The sequence below is a fragment of the Ranitomeya imitator genome, chromosome 2 (genome assembly GCF_032444005.1).
Source record: "Ranitomeya imitator isolate aRanImi1 chromosome 2, aRanImi1.pri, whole genome shotgun sequence".
In the NCBI taxonomy this organism is placed as follows: domain Eukaryota; kingdom Metazoa; phylum Chordata; class Amphibia; order Anura; family Dendrobatidae; genus Ranitomeya; species Ranitomeya imitator.
The window spans coordinates 123,663,880-123,690,604 of record NC_091283.1 but is presented as its reverse complement, the minus strand read 5'-3'; the positions used below and the strand labels follow the sequence as shown (position 1 = coordinate 123,690,604).

At 45.1% G+C, this 26,725-nt stretch overlaps 1 protein-coding gene across 1 annotated transcript in view; it reads left to right on the top strand.

Annotated features, from left to right (window-relative positions):
• Nucleotides 1-26,725, top strand: part of TMEM255A (transmembrane protein 255A) — a 56,371-nt gene that overhangs the window by 16,304 nt on the left and 13,342 nt on the right. The window contains exon 2 of the mRNA XM_069747187.1: nucleotides 26,010-26,152. Within this exon, the coding sequence (XP_069603288.1) occupies nucleotides 26,010-26,152 (143 nt within the window). The remainder of the gene's footprint in view (nucleotides 1-26,009; nucleotides 26,153-26,725) is intronic.

The following is a 26,725-nucleotide window of genomic DNA, read 5'->3' as shown; positions in this document are numbered from 1 at the left end:
AGCGGTGACGTCACCGCTCTGCTTTCCGGCTGCCCGCCGCTCACAGCCAGACCAGAGAAGCAGAGCGCCGGGGACAGACAGCGGTAGGTAAGTATGTAGCGTTTGTTTTTTTTACTTTAACGATGGTAACCAGGGTAAACATCGGGTTACTAAGCGCGGCCCTGCGCTTAGTAACCCGATGTTTACCCTAGTTACCAGCGAAAACATCGCTGAATCTGCGTCACACACGCCGATTCAGCGATGTCAGCGGGACCTCAACGATCAAAAAATGGCCCAGGCCATTCCGACACGAGCAGCGATCTCACAGCAGGGGCCTGATCGCTGCTACATGTCACACATAGCGAGATCGCTACTGAGATCGCTGTTGCGTCACAAAATTGTGATTCAGCAGCGATCTCGCTAGCGATCTCGCTATGTGTGACGGGGCCTTTAGTCTGTAATGTTGACAATTTGTTGTGACACATTGTGCTCTTATCCTGGATAACTAGTGATGTTTGCTGATGCTAATTACACATTGTCTAGGCCAGCTAGTTTGTTGACTTTTAAAGTAGAGTAAGAAAAACTATGCAAATAGATTAAATAATCAAACAGTGCTACTTGATGTTGTCAATATTCTTCCCCTTTACCTACAAATACTGAATGAAGGACACTTGTTAATCATAAATGGAGGTTATATGCCTCTGTGAGTGACAGAGAGAGAGTTTCAACCAAGACATCCAAACATCCAAAGGACCAGAGACGAGACAGCAGCCATGACATCGTGTCTCCATCACAAGGAACGCAGATTTATCCTTCTACAGGATGCCAGTGTAGGGGACCGCTGCCCCAGCTGGAAGAATACAGATCTGTCCAATTGACCATCGTGAATCCATGTATACGTTTGGAGAAAGCCAGGATTGGGACACGCCGATTGCCTGGCTCAATGGATATGTTCGAAGAAGCCAGGTTGTGACCCTCCGGTCAACTGGCCTTTTACCTGGATGAGCTGTCATCTTCCTATGCTTGTCATTCCCGCCTCTCTGTGCGTGCCGCAGGTGGAGAAAAAGGCCCTGGAAGATCTAAAGTAACAGGTGCATTCCCAGTGAGTCAACGGAAGGGTGAGACTCTGTAATGTGCACCATCTTGGGTACTGTGCTGGGACTGTTCTATGTGTTATCTGCCTGTTTTGTGGTTCAAGTATTGCCACACTGTTTTACCCTCAACCCGTGTTGTCTGGGTAGTGTTATGTCCATGGTAAAAGTGGAGCGGGCGTATGGTGGGACGATCCATGGTCCATGTGGTTTCGGCTAGCGAACCGGGGCACCCACCACCCCCTTGCCCCGTGTCTCCACAGTTGGCTACTATTTGAAGGTTTATGCTGTTCCCCCTTCCTTAAAGATATATATGGTCTTGCTTTATGATGTTGCAGGCAGCAAACTATTCGCCATGGCATTTCCAACCTCTTTGATGTGTGTCACATGTGCTCAGTATGATCACCCGCTCATCTGTGAGAAGAACAAAACACCAGTGGCAGACCTGGCAATTGTGGTGTTCTCTGGTAATTGTGAAATGGAGCTGCATGGTGCTGGGGTGTAAGCACAGATCCATCTACAAGATGTCAGACCCTCATGTCACCCTCACAGAGTCTGTTTCTGACAGTTTGGTCAGAATGATACACACAAGTAGCCAACTGGAGGTCATTTTGTAGGGCCCTGACAGTGTTCCTTCTTGCACAAATGAGCAGATACCGGTCCTGCTGCTGAGTTGCTGATCTTCTATGATCCTGTCGGAATTTCCTTATGTAATGGCCAATGTCCTGGTATCTACTTGAGACTGTGCTGGGCGTCACAGCAAATCTTTTGGAGATGGCATGTACCGATTTGCCATTCTATCGGATTGTGCCTGACGGCTAAAACCTGATGTGTGAAAGCAGCCAGATATATGGATAGATACAGCTATGTATCTATAGATATATCTATCTATAAATATATCTATAAATAGATATATCCATAGATATATAATCGAAAGGCCGATGTTTCTAAAGCTACTTTCACACTTGGGTTTTTAGCAATCCGTCGTTTTGGGAAAAAAAAACGGATCCTGCAAATGTGCTCGCATGATGCGTTTTTTACCCATAGACTTGTATTAGCGACGGATGGCCACACGTCGCGTCCGTTATGCAACGGAACCGTCGTGTTTTGGTGGACCGTCGGCACGAAAAAACGTTCAAGTGAACGTTTTTTTTGTCCATCGCGTCCGCCATTTTCTACCGCGCATACGCGGCCGAAACTCCGCCTCATTCTCCCCGGACTTCAGAATGGGCAGCGGATGCGTTGAAAAACTGCATCCGCTGCCCACGTCGTGCACAAATTTCACAACGTGCGTCGGTCCGTATGTCGGCCCGACGCATAGCGACGGACCCGTACCGACGCAAGTGTGAAAGAGGCCTTAATGAGCGTTTAATTTAAAAAAGGAAAAAAACGGCGTTGGCTCCCGCGCAATTTTCTGCGCCAGAGGGGGAAAGCCGGGGGCCAATATTTGTAGCCTGCTATGAATATCAAACCGCAGCTGTCTGCGTAGCCTTTACTGGCTATTAAAATAGGGGGACCCCCCCAAAAAATGACGTGGGGTCCCCCTATATTTTATAGCCAGAAAGGCTATGCTGCTGGCTGATATTCATAGCCTACAGAGGGCCATGGATATTGCCCCCCCCCAAAGCTACAAATACCAGTCCTTAGCCGCCCCAGAAATAGCGCATCTGTGAGATGCGCCAATTCCGGCACTTAGCCCCTCTCTTCCCACTCCTGTGTAGCGGTGGGATATGGGGTAATAAGGGGTTAATGTCACCTTGCTATTGTAAGGTGACATTAAGCCAGGTTAATAACGGTGAGGCGTCAATAAGACGCCTATCCATTATTAATCCAATAGTAATAAAGGGTTAATAAAACACGCACACATTAGGAAAAAAGTATTTTAATATTCTTCATTTAACCATACTTACCATTTTTCAGCGCCTCCAAAAAATTTAAAATAATAAACCGTATACTACCTGTCCGCCGTAGTCCAATTAATAACGAGTGTCCGACGATGATCTCCCCTATAGAACAGTGACATCGGGTAGTGTCACTGCTCTATAGGACCCTAAGTGACACACTGACAGGAGACAATGGCTCCTGCAGTGCATCACTGAGGTTACTATAGTTCAAAGTCTCACTTTATGGCAATTGCTGCGTGGGAAAATTTCTCACACAGCAATGCCAAAAGTGAGACTAGGGACTATTTTTTTTTTACAGCAGCGGAGGAATACAGTGCGGAGGGATACCTTCCTCCCGTCATTGTGTTCCTGGAGCCCCTGGAGGAGAGCGGTCGCATCAGCTGATGCTGCCGTTCTCCACGGGAGATCGTCGTGGGACACTCGTGGATTTCTACGGACAGGGAGTATATTGGTTGTTTGTTATTTTAATCTTTTTTACAGATGACACTTGGTTCGGGGAATAAAGTGACAAGTAATGGTGAGTATGTACTCTGTTTAATGTACTGTATGTCTGTATGTATAGTCCGCAGAGAGCCCTGGCAGCCTGCACAGAGCCCCCGGCAGGCACGCACATACCCCCGGCAGCCCGCACAGAGCCCCCAGGCAGTCACGCACAGAGCCCCCAGGCAGTCACGCACAGAGCCCCCAGGCAGTCACGCACAGAGCCCCCAGGCAGTCACGCACAGAGCCCCCAGGCAGTCACGCACAGAGCCCCCAGGCAGTCACGCACAGAGCCCCCAGCAGTCACGCACAGAGCCCCCAGCAGTCACGCATAGACCCCCGGCAGCCCGCACAGAGCCCCGGCAGCCCGCACAGAGCCCCGGCAGCCCGCACAGAGCCCCGGCTGCCCGCACAGAGCCCCCGGCAGCCCACACAGAGCCCCCGGCAGGCACGCACAGACGCCCAGCAGCCCGCACAGAGCCCCCGGCTGCCCGCACAGAGCCCCCGGCAGGCACGCACAGAGCCCCCGGCAGGCACGCACAGAGCCCCCGGCAGGCACGCACAGAGCCCCCGGCAGTCACGCACAGAGCCCCCGGCAGTCACGCACAGAGCCCCCGGCAGTCACGCACAGAGCCCCCGGCAGCCCGCACAGAGCTCCGGCTGCCCGCATAGAGACCCGGCAGCCCGCACAGAGCCCCGGCAGCCCGCACAGAGCCCCGGCTGCCCGCACAGAGCCCCCGGCAGCCCACACAGAGCCCCCGGCAGGCACGCACAGACGCCCAGCAGCCCGCACAGAGCCCCGGCTGCCCGCACAGAGCCCCCGGCAGGCACGCACAGAGCCCCCGGCAGGCACGCACAGAGCCCCCGGCAGGCACGCACAGAGCCCCCGGCAGTCACGCACAGAGCCCCCGGCAGTCACGCACAGAGCCCCCGGCAGTCACGCACAGAGCCCCCGGCAGCCCGCACAGAGCTCCGGCTGCCCGCATAGAGACCCGGCAGGAACACACAGAGCCTCGGCAGCCCGCACAGAGCCCCCGGCAGTCACGTACAGAGCCCCGGCAGGCTGCACAGAGCCCCGGCTGCCCGTACAGAGCCCCCGGCTGCCCGCACAGAGCCCCGGCAGCCTGCATAGAGCCCCAGCAGGCCGCACAGAGCCCCGGCAGCCCGCACAGAGCCCCGGCAGCCCGTACAGAGCCCCCGGCAGCCCGCACAGATCCCCGGCAGGCCGCACAGAGCCCCCGGCAGGCCGCACAGAGCCCCCGGCAGTCACGTACAGAGCCCCGGCAGGCCGCACAGAGCCCCGGCAGGCCCGTACAGAGCCTCGGCAGGCCCGCACAGAGCCCTGCCAGTCCCACACAGACCCCCGGCAGCCCGCACAGAGCCCTGGCAGGCCCGCACAGAGCCCCAACATGCCCGCACAGACCCCCGCAGGCACGCACAGACCCCCAGCAGGGCCGCACAGACCCCGCCCGCACACACAGACACGCAGTCTCCGCCCACGCACAGCCCACACTCCATTATAGTGCATCATTGCACTATGGGAACTTCCGATTCTGGTATCCGATATCGCAAAAGTATCGAAACTTGGTATCGGAATTCCGATACAGCGAATATCGGCCGATACCCGATATTTACAGTATCGGAATGCTCAACACTATTCAGCACCGATCTTTTGGTGAACGAACAGTTATCGAACAGAAACTCGAACCCTGGCAGCCTGCACAGAGCCCCCGGCAGGCACGCACATACCCCCGGCAGCCCGCACAGAGCCCCCAGGCAGTCACGCACAGAGCCCCCAGGCAGTCACGCACAGAGCCCCCAGGCAGTCACGCACAGAGCCCCCAGGCAGTCACGCACAGAGCCCCCAGCAGTCACGCACAGAGCCCCCAGCAGTCACGCATAGACCCCCGGCAGCCCGCACAGAGCCCCGGCTGCCCGCACAGAGCCCCCGGCAGCCCACACAGAGCCCCCGGCAGGCACGCACAGACGCCCAGCAGCCCGCACAGAGCCCCGGCTGCCCGCACAGAGCCCCCGGCAGGCACGTACAGAGCCCCCGGCAGGCACGCACAGAGCCCCCGGCAGGCACGCACAGAGCCCCCGGCAGTCACGCACAGAGCCCCTGGCAGTCACGCACAGAGCCCCCGGCAGTCACGCACAGAGCCCCCGGCAGCCCGCACAGAGCTCCGGCTGCCCGCATAGAGACCCGGCAGGAACACACAGAGCCTCGGCAGCCCGCACAGAGCCCCCGGCAGCCCGCACAGAGCCCTGGCAGGCCCGCACAGAGCCCCAACATGCCCGCACAGACCCCCGCAGGCACGCACAGACCCCCAGCAGGGCCGCACAGACCCCGCCCGCACACACAGACACGCAGTCTCCGCCCACGCACAGCCCACACTCCATTATAGTGCATCATTGCACTATGGGAACTTCCGATTCTGGTATCCGATATCGCAAAAGTATCGAAACTTGGTATCGGAATTCCGATACAGCGAATATCGGCCGATACCTGATATTTGCAGTATCGGAATGCTCAACACTATTCAGCACCGATCTTTTGGTGAACGAACAGTTATCGAACAGAAACTCGAACAGCCGAATTTTAAGCAAATTGTTTGAGTTCGACGAACGACTCGAACACCGCCCAAAACAGCTCGAATTTGAAATTGGCGAACAGTTCGACTCGAACACCGCTCATGTCTAGTAGTGACCTGAACACCAGCTGAACACAAAACTAGAGAAGAAGAATTCCGGAAGGATAAGGAAAGAGTATTTGTTTGTGGCCACCACCTGCAGAACCATAGTCTGTTTGGGGGGCAGTGTTCCTGTCACCTATCTGATGCGTCTGTTCTCACTTTCATTTGTACCCAAACTGGTGAAGATGGTTCACAATCTCTTACACTTCATAACTGGACCCATTGATATTCCTGAAGTTAACTGACCTGAAGTTAGGTAACACTCATTCAGACGTTGGTGTTTTTTAAGCATGATGCAAAAACAAGGTGTCATCAGTATTTTGGATCCGTGCTTCATCATGGGCAATGTCAGTTTTTACTATCGGTGATCATATATGGCTAAATAATTTACAAAGCGTCTCCTATCCTTTGCAGTGGTAAACATGGACAGCACACTGATGGCACATAGACTATAATGGGTAGGTCTGTGAAAAATGTGGATAGAACACGTACGTGCAATACAGATGTCTGAATGAGGCCTTATACTGTGATGTGCAAGTGCTCCCTTCATATTTTTGAGCAATGTACTTTTATTCAGCAATTTTTCCATATATAATATAGACATTTTTGACAGTCTGATGCGTTAGTGCTCGTCCTTGTGCTGTGTCCATTCTCGCGGAGGCTTTCGTCATTACTGATGATATTGCTGTCAGTCATTGAGGGGATAGATAATGGTGAACCTATCAGGCATGAAATTGTAGATGAAATGCCCCGGCTCATTCCTGGGGATTAGTCTGCTCCACATTTATGTCATAATTACAATAGGAGACAGACATCAATTCTTACAGTGACCTCTCACTTGGATGAGAGGTTGTCCAGATAAAAAGGCTTATCTGTCAGTCTCACTGAAAAAAAAGAGCTCAAGTACATTGGAAAATACAGTACAAATAAATACCGTAACTATTATATATACTGTAAATATATTCCTTTTTACCAATCGGATGAGGGTTTTTCCTCTGGGTAGACAGCTAAGCACTTGCAAGCAATCACATAAATTACGGTATATGTACCCGCATTGCGTTTGTCAGATCTGGAAAATACGTGCAGGAATTCTTCAGTCAAATAACAAATTTGTGAAGTATGTTTTTAAAATGCATGCTTTTGGTGACAAAGCAATGGACAAGAAGTATAATTAAAGTACAGGTTGGAAAAGTAGCAATTACGATGGCATGTCCAACTCTACCAGGCCCATTAGCCACCTTAGTCCTTACAAATGGGAGCGGGAGGCAGGTGGAACTGGTGTGATGACATCATACCAACTGCACGGTGATATAATTGTAGATAAGGTCAAGGTTTTGGCCTAGGTATATGTTTTGGTATTTGGCATTGGGTACCCTAGACAATTTCTGTAGATTTGACATATGGTTTAAAGGTGACCGGATAGGATATCAATGTCTGATCAGAGGGGGTGCGACACCTGGCAGCTCTCCCGATCAGCCGTTCCCTGTGTCAGCAGGGACCGGAACTGCTCCGTTCCAAAGCTACACAGAACAGCTCCGTTGACGGTACAGTGACTGCGGCCTGGTGATGCACCTACACCCTCTATTGATTTGAATAGGTGACACATGTGCATTACACGGCCAATATACAGTCGACGATGTTGTACAGATCCATAAATGAGCTGTTGGCGGCCGACACCGAGAACAGCTGATTGGCAGGAGTGCCAGGTGTCACATCCCCACCGATCAGGTATGATGACCTGTGTCAAAGACTATCAATATTAAAGTCTCGGACAACCCCCTTTAACAAAGCTTATGAACAGGAGTTGCGTCGATGAGACAATCCCTCCTGTAGACTGCAACTATTTCATGGTGACTAAAAAAGTGGCCATTGTGATGAGAGGAGTATAACGTGTGCCAGGGGTGGTTTTCTTTAATCCCTCTTATGTATCGATGTGTTAGGATAGTTACACACGGCATCTTTATTTAGGCGATTCTGGCTTGAAACCGCTATCAAAAAAAAAAAGAAGCTCAATAAGCATTAAAAATAATGAACATACGCACAGCAATGTCAAAACGACTTGCTGTGCATGTGTAATGTCTTTTTTCACTTCTTCCACCTGCTTCAGGCCATGTTCACACAGTGCGTTTTTTTCTGCGGAACCGCAGCGTTTTTGCCGCTGCGGTTCCGCAGCTGTTTTCCATGCAGGGTACAGTACAATGTACCCTATGGAAAACAGGAACCACTGTGCACACGATCCTGAAATTCAGAAAAAAAGCCGCGCTGAATAGCTGCAGGAAAAAAGAAGTACCATGTCACTTCTTTTTTCGGAGCCGCAGCGGTTCTGCACCCATAGACCTCCATTGTGAGGTCAAACCCGCAGTAAAACCCGCAGATCAAAAATATATCTGCGGGTTTTATTGCGGTTTGTGGTGCCGAACCGCTGCAGCAGGAAGTGCGGGGAAGCGGGCGGAAGTGCGTGGGCGGAGTGTGGCTGCCCCGATCCCACCCCCCATGCTCCGATGCCCCCCCCGTGCTCCGATGCCCCCCCCTGTGCTCCGATGCCCCCCCGTGCCCTAATCTCCCCCCCTTATACTTACCGGGACTCCCGGTGTCCGTCCGGCCGTCTTCTCCCTGGGCGCCGCCATCTTGCAAAATGGCGGGCGCATGCGCAGTGCGCCCGCCGAATCTGCTGGCCGGCAGATTCGTTCCAAAGTGCATTTTGATCACTGAGATAGGTTATATCTCAGTGATCAAAATAAAAAAAAAAGTAAATGACACCCCCCCCCCCCCCTTTGTCACCCCCATAGGTAGGGACAATAAAAAAATTAAGAATTTTTTTTTTTCCACTAAGGTTAGAATAGGGTTAGGGGTAGGGGTAGGGTTAGGGTATTTTCAGCCATTTTAACCCTAAAAAACTTCCTAGAAAACACACAGACTCTGCATAGAAAACTGCATCAAAAAACGCATCAAAAAACGCACCAAAAAAGGACCTGCGTTTTCTGCAAAGAGCTGCGGTTTTTAGTCCTGAAAAAAAGGATAGAAATCAGGAACGTGTGAACATACCCTCAGGCTTTGAAACCTGTGAAGTGACCGGTCCATTTTTTATGCGGCTTCTGCTTGGAAGCTGCTACAAGTTTATTTATAAAATTTAAAAAAAAAATGCTAGTGGGAAAGACACTGCAAAAAATGACAAAAAGATGATAAAGAAAGCGGTTCAGAAAAACACCTTCAAAAACCATGCCGGTACGTTGGCGCTTAAAAGCTGCTGTGTGCACATACCCTACAGGGGTTCTCCGATCTCAAACATTTCTTACATGCTCACAGGATATACCTAGATGAGGCGACTACCGGCAGACACTCTATACACAGTAGTTCAGATTTCCGTGAATTGCTCTCCATGCTCTAGGTATGGGAGTTGGCCGCCATAGAGGGTGACCTGCACACGTCGGTGTAATCCAGATAGAATGCCCCTGTGTCTTCTGAACCCGATTTAACTTGTACTCTGTAAAAAGTAACTTCATATGGTGCCCATACCCCCTTTATAGCTACACATTCTACAGCCATCATCATCTGTCAGTGAAGACATCGGGAGGTCTCGTACAAATAAGATAATCTTCTGGTCCCCCCAAAATCTGTGAGTTTTTCTACAATGTGTATACAGGCCTTAAAGGGAACCTATCACCTAATTTTTGAGCTATGAGCTGCGGCCACTGCCTTTCGGGGCTTATCTACAGCATTCTGTTATGCTGTAGATAAGCCCCCGATCCGACCTGAAAGAGAAGAAAAACAAGTTTTATTATACTCACCCCGGGGCGATCCGGTCTGATGGGTGTCGCAGGTCCGGGTCCGACGCCTCCCATCTTCATGCGATGTCGTCATCTTCCTTGCTTCGTGTTGCGGCTCCTGCGCGGGCGTACTGATCTGACCTGTTGAGGGCAGAGCACAGTGCTGCAGTGCACAGGCGCCAGGAAAGGTCTAAGAGGTCCAACACCTGCGCACTGCAGTACTTTGCTCTGCCCTCAACAGGACAGATAAGTACGCCTGCACAGGAGCCGCAACACGAAGCAAGGAAGATGATGACATCGCATGAAGATGGGAGGCGCTGGACCTGCGACACCCATCGGACCGGATCGCCCCCGGGTGAGTATAATATAACTTGTTTTTCTTCTCTATCAGGTTAGATTGGAGGCTTATCATTGCAGAATGCTGTAGATAAGCCCCGAAAGGCAGTCGCCGCAGCTCATAGCTCAATGAGGTGACAGGTTCCCTTTAAAAGAAATCTGTTACAAGGTTTTTGCTATGTAAACTGAGAGCACTATGATGTAGAGGGCAGAGACCCTTATTCCAGTGATGTGTCACTTACTAGGCTCTGTCATTGTATTTCAATACAATTTGTATTTTATCAGCAGTAGGTTATCACTACAGGACTAGATGTCTTGTACCTTGTAGTCCAAGCGCACCCCTCAGCCCCCTCAGCAGCTTCCTGTCAATCTACACTGGACACAGAAGGCTGTCAATCAGAGGTGTGGGCGGAGTTAGACAGAGCCCAGCATTCAGAGCTCTGTTTGATCTGCAGCAGAGAAAACTGTGATTCTGTCCCAGTAAACTAAGTGACACAGTGCTGGAATCCGGGTCTCTGTCCCTAGATCGCGCTGCTACCAGATTACATAGGAAAACCTGCTTACAGATTCTCTTTAAAGTCCGGTACCAGACATGTTTATTCTAAATGTTTGGTGCATGAAAATTTAAAATGAACCCATACAGCACACAGCTCAAAGAAGAAAATTTGAATATCACCACAATTTTTTTTGGGGGGGGGGAGGGGGAGGAGCAGGAGGAGGCAATTAGTAAGTATCATTAGCAAATATTGATATTGAGCTTGTATTTTACTGATGCAATAAATCTCGGGGCTGCTGTGCTCTGCCTGTAGGTAACTTGCTGTCTGTCTTCTTGCCAGACGCTAATATATTATGGGCAATCAATGATCGTTTTCAGATGTAAATATTTAACAAATCTGCTCACAAGCCAAGCTGAGCCTGATCATGGCATGTATGCAAATGTCGGCTCTTTGCCTGTGTACTAGCAGCAAACTGAGCCCCATCCGAAGACTGAAGCCCCCAACACCTGCTGCAACCTAATACATGTTCTAGGCGGCGGGGCCAGGGGGCGTCCAGACAGCTGAAAATATCAGGATGACATGATTGTGCACTTAGCCCACGCATCAGCCGCTCAATCATAGACTCCCTGAAGTGGAGCATTAATTAGTCTTCTATTTCTAATAATCATTAATGGAAAATTATAGTTTTATGTCTGTGGCCATCCCGCCAAATGGTGCAATGTCCAAACCTTTACCAGTCCTTGTACACCAAAGCCAGGAGCCAGTGCAAATGAAAGATTTACTTTAATTTGTGTAGGCCCCACTCTTGGTTTTGGCTTACGACTGACTAAAATACAGCAGTGTGAATGTGGCCTGTATGATTCTACTACTTTTAAAAAAAAAAAATGTTAAAAAATGTTGTATTCTATAATTTAACCCCCCTAAATGATGTGTCCTATTTGGGATCTTAAGATGCAGCCCCAGTTTGCAAATCCGATGTGTCACTTTATGTGATAATAACCTTGCAACCCTTCTACTTATCCAGATGTTTCTGGAAATGTCAATTGTTAATTTTACACTCATTTTCTTTTATAAGTTTTGAGATTATTTCCAAATCTTTTCTTTAACACAACAGGTGTTACCAGACACATGCAACTTCAGAATTCATTCCAAGATATTTGTTCGTTTTTAGAAATTTCCCTAGTTTGGTGCAAACCCAGGCTTAGAAATGAAGGAGCGTCTCGCAGATTTTTGTGATTCCTTGTTTAGGTGCAATGTTTTCAGGTACCATTTCAGTTGAGGTAAAACTTGCATAAAACAATAAGCAAATACCCTGTGGTAAGTAAATACAGTAAGTAAATAGTAATAGTACATGTAAATAACATAGGGCACTTTCATAAAAATAAGTGCAAGGCTGTGTGCACACGTTCCGGATTTTTCACGTTTTTTTCGCTATAAAAACACGATAAAAGCGCAGAAAAAAACGCATACATATGCATCCCATCATTTATAATGCATTCCGCTATTTTTCTGCATATGTTGCGTTTTTTTCCACGAAAAAAACGCAGCATGTTCATTAATTTTGCAGATTTTTTGCAGATTTCCAACTATATTATTGCATTGGGAACCTCCGGAAAAATCTACAAAAAAAAAAACTAGCGAAAAACGCAAAAAAAAAACGCATGCGGATTCCTTGCAGAAAATGTCCGGTTTTATTCAGGAAATTTCTGCAAGAAATCCTGACGTGTGCACATAGCCTAAAAGCCATTCCACCGTGTCAAGGTGACCCAATCAGTATGGTGTTATCTTTAGCATTAAACCTCACTATGTGCCCTCAGACCTCAATAGACGGTAGCAGAGCAGGACTCAGGCCTGACTGTTTTGTCCCTCAAATGGAAAGTTATATAGACAAGATGCCCAAATCAAAAAGAAGGGGGGCATTCTTGCAGGCACAGAGAGGTGAAATGCTAGAGATGGGTCCATTCCGATTGGGCACACCTTGTCACACTTTTTGGATCAAAATAGTGATAGACAAGTACCTTATTCTGTCATGGGTTAATTGACCATATTGGAAAACTCTGAGCTCAATTAGCCACTCCCTTCCCCTTTATAATCTGCGTTCTGATGCATATCCATGTCAGAGCTAGCATTTGCTGCATGGCTTCAGGAGGAAGAGGTGTTCATATGAGAAGGAGTGTTGAAGGAGTTATCTTTGACCGTTGCGTGGTTTGTAAGTGTGGTAATTCCCTTCACTTCTCTACTTTTGTTTATTCCCCATCCTCCACTTCCCGGTTAATTTCTCTGTTTTATGTGATTGAATATTTTGTATGCCTGAAGTTTTTTGTTAACCTTTGTGTGTATAGCCTTGTTGGTCAGTTTGGTATACTGCCGTGCACAATAGCGCCCCTCTTCCCCGGGTGGGGGGGAAGAGAACAAATGGAGGGCTATCTCAGGAAATAAGGCAAGGGTGGCGGCTTCGGCATCTTCACCTTCAGAAGTATCTCGGGGAATAGGGTGAGCTAGGGCGCCCCTTAGTGGTAGGATCAGGGAAGGAGCCCCTGGTCCCGGGTCACCTGACAGCTGTGTTGTGACACTATCTTTTTATCCTAGGTTTTGTCTGTTAATGGCCACAGTGTGAATGTTCACCTACATGTTGCATTTACACCAGCATGTGTTTCGACCCCATTTGAAAATGAAACCCCTCTCCCTCTAGGAATTCAACTTGGGTTGTAGTCATTATTTTGACACCAAAGATGTTTGATAGTTTTATAGCGTAGGCCATGAAAATGTAAACTATTTTGTTTTCCAAAATTTAGTTTTGGTAATATTTTATTATTTAACCCCTTTCTGCCAATGGACATACTATTCCGTCCATGTGGGGTGGGCCCTACTTCCCAAGGACGGAATAGTACGTCCAGCGCGATCAGCCGCGCTCACGGGGGGAGCGCGGCCGGGTGTCAGCTGCCTATCGCAGCTGACATCCGGCACTATGTGCCAGGAGCGGTCACGGACCGCCCCCGGCACATTAACCCCCGGCACACCGCGATCAAACATGATCGCGATGTGCCAGCGGTGCAGGGAAGCATCGCGCAGGGAGGGGGCTCCCTGCGGGCTTCCCTGAGCCCCCCGCAGCAACGCGATGTGATCGCGTTGCTGCGAGGGTCTCCTCACCTCCCTCCCTGCTCCAGACCCGGATCCAAGATCGCCGCGGCATCCGGGTCCTGCAGGGAGGGAGGTGGCTTCACAGAGCCTGCTCAGAGCAGGCACTGTGAAGCCTGCAGTGCTGCAAGTCAGATTGTTGATCTGACAGAGTGCTGTGCACACTGTCAGATCACCGATCTGTGATGTCCCCCCCTGGGACAAAGTAAAAAGTAAAAAAAAAAATTTCCACACGTGTAAAAAAAAAAAATTCCTAAATAATGAAAAAAAAAAAAATAATTATTCCCATAAATTCATTTCTTTATCAAAATAAAAAAAAACAAACAAAAGTACACATATTTAGTATCGCCGCGTCCGTAACGACCCCACCTATAAAACTATATCGCTAGTTAACCCCTTCAGTAAACACCGTAAGAAAAAAAAAAAAGAGGCAAAAAACACGGCTTTATTATCATACCGCTGAACAAAAAGTGGAATAACACGCTCTCAAAAAGACAGATATAATTAACCATGGTAACGCTGAAAGCGTCATCTTGTCCCGCAAAAAACGAGCCACCATACAGCATCATCAGCAAAAAAATAAAAAAGTTATAGTCCTCAGAATAAAGCGATGCAAAAATAATTATTTTTTCTATAAAATAGTTTTTATCGTATAAAAGCGCCAAAACATAAAAAAATTATATAAATGAGGTATCGCTGTAATCATACTGACCCGAAAAATGAAACTGCTTTATCAATTTTACCCAACGCGGAACGGTATAAACGCCTCCCCCAAAAGAAATTCATGAATAGCTGGTTTTTGGTCATTCTGCCTCACAAAAATCGGAATAAAAAGCGATCAAAAAATGTCACGTGCCCGAAAATGTCACCATTAAAAACGTCAACTCGTCCCGCAAAAAACAAGACCTCACATGACTCTGTGGACCAAAATATGGAAAAATTATAGCTCTCAAAATGTGGTAACGCAAAAAATATTTTTTGCAATAAAAAGCGTCTTTCAGTGTGTGACGGCTGCCAATCATAAAAATCCGCTAAAAAACTCGCTATAAAAGTAAATCAAACCCCCCTTCATCACCCCCTTAGTTAGGGAAAAATTAAAAAATGTAAAAAATGTATTTATTTCCATTCTCCCATTAGGGCTAGGGTTAGGGCTAGGGTTGGGGCTAGGGTTGGGGATAGGGTTGGGGATAGGGTTAGGGTTAGGGCTAGGGTTAAGGCTACAGTTAGGGTTGGGGCTAAAGTTAGGGTTAGGGTTTGGATTACATTCACGGTTGGGAATAGGGTTGGGATTAGGGTTAGGGGTGTGTTGGGGTTAGGGGTGTGGTTAGGGTTACCGTTGGGATTAGGGTTAGGGGTGTGTTTGGATTAGGGTTTCAGTTATAATTGGGGGGTTTCCACTGTTTAGGCACATCAGGGGCTCTCCAAACGCGACATGGCGTCCGATCTCAATTCCAGCCAATTCTGCGTTGAAAAAGTAAAACAGTGCTCCTTCCCTTCCGAGCTCTCCCGTGTGCCCAAACAGGGGTTTACCCCAACATATGGGGTATCAGCGTACTCAGGAGAAATTGGACAACAACTTTTGGGGTCCAATTTCTCCTGTTACCCTTGGGAAAATACAAAACTGGGGGCTAAAAAATAATTTTCGTGGGAAAAAAAAAGGATTTTTTATTTTCACGGCTCTGCGATATAAACTGTAGTGAAACACTTGGGGGTTCAAAGTTCTCACAACACATCTAGATAAGTTCCTTGGGGGGTATAGTTTCCAATATGGGGTCACTTGTATGGTGTTTGTACTGTTTAGGTACATATGGGGCTCTGCAAACGCAATGTGATGCCTGCAGACCAATCCATCTAAGTCTACATTCCAAATGATGCTCCTTCCCTTCCGAGCTCTACCATGCGCTCAAACGGTGGTTCCCCCCCCACATATCGGGTATCAGCGTACTCAGGACAAATTGGATAACAATATTTAGGGTCCAATTTCTCCTGTTACCCTTGGAAAAATACAAAACTGGGGGCTAAAAAATAATTTTTGTGGGAAATAATTTTTGTTTTATTTTTACGGCTCTGCATTAGAAACTCCTGTGAAGCCCTTGGTGGGTCAAATTGCTCACCACACCTCTAGATAAGTTTCTTAGGGGGTCTACTTTCCAAAATGGTGTCACTTGTGGGGGGTTTCAATGTTTAGGCACATCAGTGGCTCTCCAAACGCAACATGGCGTCCCATCTCAATTCCTGTCAATTTTGCATTGAAAAGTCAAAAGGCGCTCCTTCCCTTCCGAGCTCTCCCATGCGCCCAAACAGTGGTTTACACCCACATATGGGGTATCAGCGTACTCAGCACAAATTGTACAACAACTTTTGTGGTCAAATTTCTTCTCTTACCCTTGGGAAAATAAAAAATTGGGGGCGAAAAGATAATTTTTGTGAAAAAAAAAATGATTTTTTATTTTTACGGTTCTGCATTATAAACTTCTGTGAAGCACTTGGTGGGTCAAAGGGCTCACTACACCTCTAGATAAGTTCCTTAGGGGGTCTACTTTCCAAAATGGTATCACTTGTTGGGGGTTTCAATGTTTAGGCACATCAGGGGCTCTCCAAACGCAACATGGTGTCCCATCTCAATTCCTGTCAATTTTGCATTGAAAAGTCAAACGGCGCTCCTTCCCTTCTGAGCTCTCCCATGCGCCCAAACAGTGGTTTACCTCCACATGTCGGGTATCGGCGTACTCAGGACAAATTGTACAACAACGTTTGGGGTCCATTTTCTCCTGTTACCCTTAATAAATTAAAACAAATTGGAGCTGAAGTAAATTTTTTGTGAAAAAAAGTTAAATGTTCATTTTTATTTAAACATTACAAAAATTCCTGTGAAACACCTGAAGGGTTAATAAACTTCTTGAATGTGGTTTTGAGCACCTTGAGGGGTGCAGTTTTTAGAATGGTGTCACACTTGGGTATTTTGTATCATATAGACCCCTCAAAATGACTTCAAATGAGATGTGGTCCCTAAAAAAAAATGGTGTTGTAAAAATGAGAAATTGCTGGTCAACTTTTAACCCTTATAACTCCCTAACAAAAAAAAATTTTGGTTCCAAAATTGTGCTGATGTAAAGTAGACATGTGGGAAATGTTACTTATTAAGTATTTTGTGTGACATATCTCTGTGATTTAATTGCATAAAAATTCAAAATTGGAAAATTGCGAAATTTTCAACATTTTCGCCAAATTTCCGTTTTTTTCACAAATAAACGCAGGTAATATCAAAGAAATTTTACCACTATCATTAAGTACAGTATGTCTCGAGAAAACAATGTCAGAATCACCGGGATCCGTTGAAGCGTTCCAGAGTTATAACCTCATAAAGGGACAGTGGTCAGAATTGTAAAAATTGGCCCGGTCCATAACGTTCAAACCACCCTTGGGGGTAAAGGGGTTAAAGACGTATGTACACTATCATATCTTACACAATTACCCCTCTTTTGGGGCATTACCCTGTATGTGGCTATAAGCTGGTGGGACTGAGAAAGATAAAGTGAAGTTCAGGTTGTTATGCACATGGTGATATTCTGTTTATTTTTATGTTTCAGCACTTTTATCCAATTTAATCACTTTAAAAGAAAGTGCTATACTTTAGGAGACATAACTTTTTTGTGTTGAATGTGGTGTGTGAGGTTTGATTTGCTGCAGGAAAATCTGTGCTTTTATTGATACCATTTTGGATAAATGTGACTTTTTAATTGATCTTTAAAAAACTTCTCTTATAGACTAGCATGTTAGCCTCTATGTTAATATAGCAATAGCCATATGGATTGTAATTGGGGAGAAATCTAAACCCTCATTCATATGCACTTGCACTTTTATATTTCGAATCTACATGGAGATATATACTTTAAATATGATTAATATTACATTGAATAATGCCATAATTCTATAATTTTTGATTACGATATTATTGCCTGATTGTTTTTTTTCTAGTTGTGTCAGATTTTTATAAAAACTTTTTAATCTATTAAGGGAATTCCACCCCTTTATACTGAAAAAAGTATAATAATGACTATGCAAATAATTTGAACTGATGGATGCATAAAATTACTGCTATGATATGCAGAAATTATTTGTTGTGCAACTCCTCACAAAAGAGGCACCTTTTGTTTTATGAAACTATATGTTGTTTTGTTCTTTTTTAAATAATTTGACTAATAAAATATATTATTTTAAAAATAAATCCGTTGAAGAGGTCACTTCTGTGACGAAAAGAGTCGGGCGGATACAGATATCTCCCTTGCCGTCACCAATCTGTGACGGAACTTACATAGTTACAACCTCTGGCGCCTCCCTTACCCTCAGGTCAGTCAGGGAACTGCACCTAGGATCAGTAGTCACCAGAGAGGCTGCCCTGTTACGTACTGGTTATCAGGGCACCCTGCAGTGAGGGTGGGGTATATATCACCAGTCCCAGACCGGGAATATATATATAAACCTCTGGTCCATCACTGTCAGGATCCACCAATAACACTATAACGGTATGCTACCACTAGTTGCTCGTTAGATATAAGCCCAGTCCGTTAACAAGCTTATATTGGGTCAGAAACCAACCCCAGGTAGCGCATAAGTACAAGCCAGACTCACAGAGGTGGGAAATCAGGTTTCGAGATAAAAGAGCAGACCAAAATTAATTGATATTTTAATTGCCGAAAGGCGCACTAGTTAATACAAATATATACAGAGTAATACACAAATATTGCAGCCAGAAATACAGATAAAGGTAGGGTACATTATGGTATTGCAGTTAGCTGTATGTGTCCAGTTACGTTCCTTATAGTATGTGGGCTCGGGGAAGCACTTGAGTTCACAGGTACTTTCTTAGTTTCTGGTACATCTCCACGCGTGACGTGACCCGGTTTCTGTGGTAGAACAATGATGCTAGCTAACGGTGTGTGGGTAGCTTCTAACTCTTAGCTCGCCCCTCCCATATTTGCCGCTGCCCCTCTGGGCCGGACTGAAATCTTTGGCCTGACCTTCTAGCTGAAATAATTCCCAATATCTAGGATGGGTCATAACTTCCTAGTGGGAGGTCCAAACGGGACGACTGACGTCTTAACAGGGTTCGTTGGGGCTGGACCGATACGGAGAATCCAAACTCCAGTCGGCTAAGTGGTTCTGGAGAGCCAGTCTCGGTAGCTCGGTATCTCGGGCAGCTAGAGAACAATGAGAACCAGGTGTGTGTGCAGAGGGCTCCCAGGTTTCTGGTGGTATATTGGACATAACCCTGAGATGCATGGTACTCTCATAATTCATCTGTATGTGTCGGCGCCTAACCGTCTAGGGCTTCCAGTGTTAGCTTACAGCACTGCACAAAAGACAGCAGGGGGTTCCAGCTCTGTTCCTCCTCACATTAATGGACATGGGGCCTCTAATTCTCTTGCCATATGGCATGTTCCTGTTCTTTTGGGAATTTGTGTACTTATCTCTTGGGGGGGTTGGGGGGGCACAGTTCAGGAGTGGAGGGAGATCTCTGGATAATATATTGGGCCTGAAATTAATGAATCAAAATGGAGTCTCCCTCGTCCCTCAATGTGGGACATCTTGAATTATATTACAGTATGTGACATCACACTAATGGATACCTTTCTTTGATCTTAAATTACCCTGTATGTGGCTCTAAACTGCTGTGGCTGAGAAAGGTAACGTGAAGTTCAGGTTGTTATGGACATTGTGATATTGTTTATTTTTATGTTTTTGCACTTTTATCTAACTAGTTGGCCCGTGTGAAATTTTCGCACAATGGTTGTCGGGGACGCAGGCAATTTCAGAAAATTCAAGCTGGTCAAATGTTAATGTATTTAATGAGATGATGAACACAGAGAGGTATTTATATATGTAGATTGGTAATACAATAAATTAGTTTGATAAGTAGAGGCTAAAAAAATGTCTTGAGGTTGTGGTGCCACCTGCAGGTTATTGTATTTTTTTTCTGCAGGTTTCTGAAAATGAATGTTTAAACTGTATTTATTGATCAATTCGTGAATGTGTGGTGTGTTTGTGTCTTTTCTTGCTGAAGGGGGCAAGTTTACATTTCAAATGGTGTACTATTTGTGTGTGTGGGGTGAAGTAATCACCGAAAAAGCAGTGCATGTTTACAAATGTGTTTGCATATGTGAGTCACCTGCAGTGAAGTGTGCAAGCCTCGAATTTGCCTGAAATAGGCTGAGCAAGCACTTCGGCAAGCTGGAAAGACCCCAAGGCAAATGCCACCTGCAGGTAATTTGACCTTTAAAATAGTGTATCATTTGTGTGTGTCGGTGGAGTATAAACGAAGCAACTTGAGGTCGTGGAGCCACCTGCAGGTTATTGTTTTTTTCTGCAGGTTTCTGAAACTGAATGTTTAAGCTGTATTTATTGATCAAATCGTGAATGTGTGGTTTGTGTGTTTTCTTGCTGAAGGGGGCAAGTTTACGTTTCAAATGGTGTATTATATGTGTGTGTGGGGGGCAAAGTAATCACCTAAAAAGCAGTCCATGTTTACAAATGTGTTTGCATATGTGACTCACCTGCAATGAAGTGTGCAATCCTCAAATTTGCCTGAAATAGGCTGGGCAAGCACTTCGGCAAGTTGGAAAGACCCCAAGGCAAATGCCACCTGCAGGTAATTTGACCTTTGAAATGGTGTGTCATTTGTGTGTGTCGGTGAAGTATAAACGGAGCAAGTGTGCAATTTAATAGGCAGTGCATGTTTACAAATGTGTTTGCATATGTGACTCACCTGCAGTGAAGTGTGCAATTGTCCAATGTGCCTGATATCGGCTGGGCAAGCTGGAAAGCCCCCAAGGCAAATGTTAGGATTTGTTTGTGATGTCTAAGCAACTTTGTGGTAGTGTGCTTTGGGGTAGTGTGGTGCTACCTGCAGGTCATTTTTCCTTACTGGAGATTTATGAAAATTTATGTTTAAATGTTTAAACTGTATTTTGTGATCACATCGTGGATGTGTGGTTTGTTTGGCTATTTTCTTCTTGAAGGGGGCAAGTTTACCTTTCAAATGGTGTATCATTTGTGTGTGTGGGTGCAGTATGACCGGAGATACAAAGTAATCACCGAAAAAGAGTGTTTAGAAATAATATATAAGGATTTAATCACTTTGCCATACTTTAGTAGTTCATAACTTTTTTTCTGTTGAATGTGGTGTGTGAGGACTTATTTGTTGCAGGACAAGCTCTGTTTTTCTTGGTAGCATTTTGGGTAAATGTGACTATTTAATTTGAATTTTTTTTTCTTTTTTGGGGAGGTGGGTGCAAGATTACCAAAAACAGCAAACAGGTTGGCGAATGTACCCGAGGTCTTATGGAGAGCTAAGCAGAAATTGCAATGCTTATCCATGAGAAAGTCTTGCTGCCACAAAAGAAACCTGAGTTATTATTTTTATGGCAGTTTTTATACATAAAGATAACCTGTTGTTTTTATTACCATGTTTAACATTTGGATAGGGGGACACGGGGCGCACTTATCAAGCTTCAATGACAGAAAACTGGTGTGAAAGCTTCAAATAGTGACAACATTTTTCTACAACGTGGAGTTGTGCAAAAATTTAGCTACTTTTTGGCATCTTCACATTAGTTTAGGTCAGCATGAATGGGCGGGGTTGGGGTGGAGGCAGGATAGAGTGGCCACACCCTCCTGTCCAGTTCAATAAAAGTGGCGACGTTTCGGCAGCCAGAAATACTACTACTCCAGTTTTAGCCTTGAGTAGCATTTCTACTGCTGTGCACGGAGGGGCTGGCCACTGTGAAATTCATTAAGTGGAGTTCGCCTCCTTAATTCGGAGCATTGGACTCCCCCAAGACTGGTACAGCACGAGCGAGCGCTATGCCAGTCTTAATTAATTGGATTCGGTATGTTTGAGAGAACAGTTACTATAGATAAGTTAATATACACAGCATGATACGACCTTCACGCACTAGCATTAAAAAAAATCCATATTTGCTGTTTTTTTTGGTGAGAATCAATTTTCGCATTATACATATATTATTATATTACGTGTCACATGCCTGCATTTTTTTGTGTTCATTGAGTGGCTCAAATTTTAAATTGCACAGGACACACAAGAGTATCACCTCCAAAAATTGGAGTTTATTTTTTTTTTGGAAGACCAAAATGTTTCCTGACATTAAGCATAAGACATTGGCCTAAATAATTTTTTTCGATAAGGATGCTGTCGCCTTTGCTACATTTTTTTATGACATTGGGATAACGAACAATCCCAAATTAAATGACTTGGCCTCGTAGACTAACTGTTGAGGTTGCTGTTTGTACGTAGTTTTCACCATGGAGTCGCAGACAAATCGCACAGATTTTGTGTTATGCGACCAAAGTAGCCGTCCTGCCCTAATCCTGACTTTTGGGAATTAGAAGGAGAAAAAACGGCACATTGTCCGTTTTAAAATAATTTTGTGCTTGAGGAAGGGACTCGTGGTCCAGACTTTCGGAGGTAGAAACCCCAGCTCCGCAAAGGAAAATGGCACTGTAGGTCTTGCTGCAGTGTAAATTCATTTTATTCCGGCAACGAGTCAAAAAATGATATGGTCCCTGGTAAGCCCACACTTGCCGAATTTCCTGATTCCCGGCTCCTCACAGGTCCTTGACATGAAAGAGATCTTATGATTTACGTTATTGCTCTACTAGATTTCTGCCTACCTGCACCCGCAATGGATGTCCTTGACAAAGACCGCTCCCAGTCGAAACGTTGGACCATACCAGTTTTTGAATCCTTGCCGGATCAAAAATGGTTTTTACACTGCAGCAAGACATACAGTCTCAGTTTCCTTTGTGGTTCTGAGGTTCCTACCCCAATAATCCTGGCTGTTGGGCATACTATAACGTCATGGCATCTGTTGTGTATTTTGCTGATCTCGCACAATTTGTACTTTATAGTGATGGTAAATTGATATTAATCATGACATGTCTAAATGGTTTGCTTTGCAGAAATATTGTGATGATCTGGTAATTAAGTAAATGCAGAATATTCTACTTGTGCCAGATGTTATGGTGATTGAAGATATATAAAGCATCGCTCGTATTTCATTTGCAGTTTTATTGAATGATAAAATATTTGAAGGGCAGTTTAGTATATTTCAGTAAAGCAGCCTAGGCTCAGATTGCCCAATAATTCTTCTTCTGCATAGAGCTGCCATATTGTACGTTTTTTTGCAGTCCTGTATTGTACTGTGTATTTGCAGAAGTTTTAGGTTTTGTGCAGATTGGAAGTAGAGTATATATTATGCCTTGTGTCTAGCCTTTACTCATTACATAATTATCTTGTTTAATGGGAACCAGGTAATAACTATGATTGACTGGCTGTGGTTCACTGTTGTGAATTCTGTGGCAGAGCTCCCTCCTGTGGTCACGAGTGGTACTGCGGCTTCTGAGTTTCCTTCCTCAGGTGATGTGGTGAAGTCATTAGGTGCTGTTCTATTTAACTCCACCTAGTGCTTTGCTCCTGGCCTCCAGTACTGTTATGATTAGGTAATTCAGAACCACAATGGACCTTGAAGTTCAGAGCACACAAAGTGACCTGACAATAACCAAAAGACATAGGACGAGCTCTGAGACGTGGGAACTCTGCTGACCGCAATCCCTAATCCTATCCAACCACACTAGAGGCAGCCGTGGATTGCGCCTAACGCTCCCTATGCAACTCGGCACAGCCTGAGAACCTAGCTAGGCCTAAGATAGAAAAACAAGCCTACCTTGCCTCAGAGAAATTCCCCAAAGGAAAAGGCAGCCCCCCACATATAATGACTGTGAGTAGAGATGAAAATACAAACGCAGAGCTGAAATAGATTTAGCAAAGTGAGGCCCAACTTACTGAACAGACCGAAGATAGGAAAGATAACTTTGCGGTCAACACAAAACCCTACAAACAACCACGCAGAGGGGCAAAAAGACCCTCCGCACCGACTAACGGTACGGAGGTGCTCCCTCTGCGTCCCAGAAGCTACCAGCAAGCAAGAAAAACCAATTAAGCAAGCTGGACAGAAAAAATAGCAAAACAAAAATAACACAAGCAAAACTTAGCTTATGCAGAGCAGACGGCCACAGGAACGATCCAGGAGGAAGCAAGACCAATACTAGAACATTGACTGGAGGCCAGGAGCAAAGCACTAGGTGGAGTTAAATAGAGCAGCACCTAACGACTTCACCACATTACCTGAGGAAGGAAACTCAGAAGCCGAAGTACCACTTGTGACCACAGGAGGGAGCTCTGCCACAGAATTCACAACAGTTCACTGCCAAATGACCTGTCAATCAACCAGAGGAGTGTGGTGCTAGGCAAGGGAATACATCGCGAGACAAAGGAGCTGGAAGTGCATGACCACAATGCACTTCCAGACTCGTCTACAGAACTTCAACATGTTATTTTTCACTGCTGGAGCAATCTCTTGGGGTCATGAAGGGATCGTCTGGCTTATTTTTTAAAAGGATACACAGTCATAGCATTATCAAGCCTCTTTTAACATGTCAAGGATATGGACACATATGGGCGCCAACATACACACCCATAATCCATAGTAAAGTTGAGTATCTTTGTAGTCATGTTGCTCTATTTATTCTGTTCTGATTTTAAGCCTTTACATCTAATAATATACTCCAAAGCTGCATTCACTGTTCTTCCCTTTGCTATAGGAAACTGTGAACCGTAAACCTTAACACCTCCATTATTCCATTATTATTTTTGACATACAAATTCTTATTATCAGTACAATATGTAAATGTAATTACCCCTTATAGTGACATTTATATGGAAATCAGTAGGCATCAATCACGCTCCTTCTCCAACTGGGAGCTAATAACTGGGAAATGTGTAACTAGAAAATAACCTGTTTAAATCATGTTCGTAAGTAAAATACATATTTTTTACAATTTAAAAAAAATTAATTTTCCATATACCGTAATTATATATGTATACATAGTGATGAAATCTTGTAATTGTCAAACTTGATTTTTCAGCAGTCTTATTATCATCACAGACAAGATTAATATAAATGGTAATACCTCTATACACAGCTAAAAACACAAAAGCCACCCTTTATGGACAGTGGCTGCAGTGATGATTAAAACATAGTTTTTATTTTTGAATATCTGTTCTGCATTGTGGAGATGTTAGCTTGTAAAGTTTAGCCTATGATTTTATGATAAGCCCAACAAGGCATCACTGGAGATTCTTCTCTGGGAGTGTGTAGTTTTTCCCTTGCAAGACTTGACAAATCATAAGCAGGAGGTGTCATGAAGGGGAAAAGGTGTGAGACATGCAATGATACATGGCCCTGATCTCCTCCTTGACCTCTGCACCTACTGTGTAGAGTAGAGCCATCTCATTACAAACACCTCTAGCAGTTTTCAGCTTGGTAGTCAGTGTGGGAGGAGTAGAGCAGAACTGACAGTGCCCTGAAATAGATGCTGAAAAGAGGTGTTTGTAATGACACACATCTTTGCTGTACTCCTCCTTCTCCCATGCTGACTGCCTTTAGGTGAAAGCTGTTGATATTTTAAAGACTCATAGCTCTGCTTTACCTTCCCCCCACACTAACTGCTGTGGGATAAAAGCTGCTAAAGGTGTTTGTAGTCACACACAGCTCTACTTTACCCTGTAGGTGCAGAGATCATGCAAGAAAGCAGGTCTGTCTGTTGCTACATGTCTCAAAGGAGAAAGCCTGCTCTAAGGTTTTCTGGGGCATGTTATTTTTTTCATTCCTACTTGTGATTGGTCATTGTCATACAGGAGAAAAAGTACACACCTACCAGTGAAGAATCTCTGCTAACGCCCGTGCATTAGAACCTAATGGAGATTAAACATTTTAAAAATAAAAAAAAAAATGTTTTATTCAGCTCTGAAGCCACTATTCCTTGATGTAGCCAGTTTAACATGAGAAAACTGGTGAAAGGTGATCTTTATCATGTATATGATATAAAGCAGTAGGTCATTTTCTAATAAAACATTCTCTTTAAATGACTTTTCAAATCATCTTTAGTATCAAAGGATGATTTAGCTGGGTGTAGGTCACCTAGTAAACTATCTTGGACAAAAAAAGTACATTTTAATCATACTAGTTTATTTTTTTTATTGTAGGATCTTTTAATAGAAGAAGACGAAATTCCATATTTGTTACTGTGACACTTTTCCTGGTATCCATACTAATTTTAACTGTGGGTCTGGCTGCAACCACCAGAAGTGAAAATGTCACCGTGGGCGGCTACTATCCCGGTGTAATAGTAAGTCTAAATAAAGTACTTTTGAACCTTTAGAAAACTTTAAATTTGTATGTACAGGGAGCCCCTGTGTACGTTGTCATCTTTATTAGATCCATCAGTTTGTTGTAATTTACATTTCTAAAAAAAAAAGTGTTAATAAATAAATAAATAAAATGAACTGAAATATACGTAAGTTGTAATGCATCTAAAATAGGAGCATGTTCACACTGGTCACCAAACAAACAGCCAACATAGAGGCAAAATGAACAAATACCCTGCTGTAAGTGAATACATAAAAGCAGTAGTGCATATAAATAACGTAGGGTACTTCGTAAACACAGGTTTTGAATTACAAAAAAGCTTTAAATCCATCCCACCAGTGTCAGGATGAACCCAAATCGGGATGGTCCTAACCTCTAGTATTAAAACCTTACCATGTGGCAAAGTGACATCAGTGTGAATAAGGGCAGAGTAGGACGGGGTCCCGAATGGATTACCAGCAAATGGGAAGCTATATCAACGTTATGCAAAGCTCCAAAAAAGGGAGGAGACACCATTACCTGCACTGCTGGGTATCCATTTGGGACCCGCTCC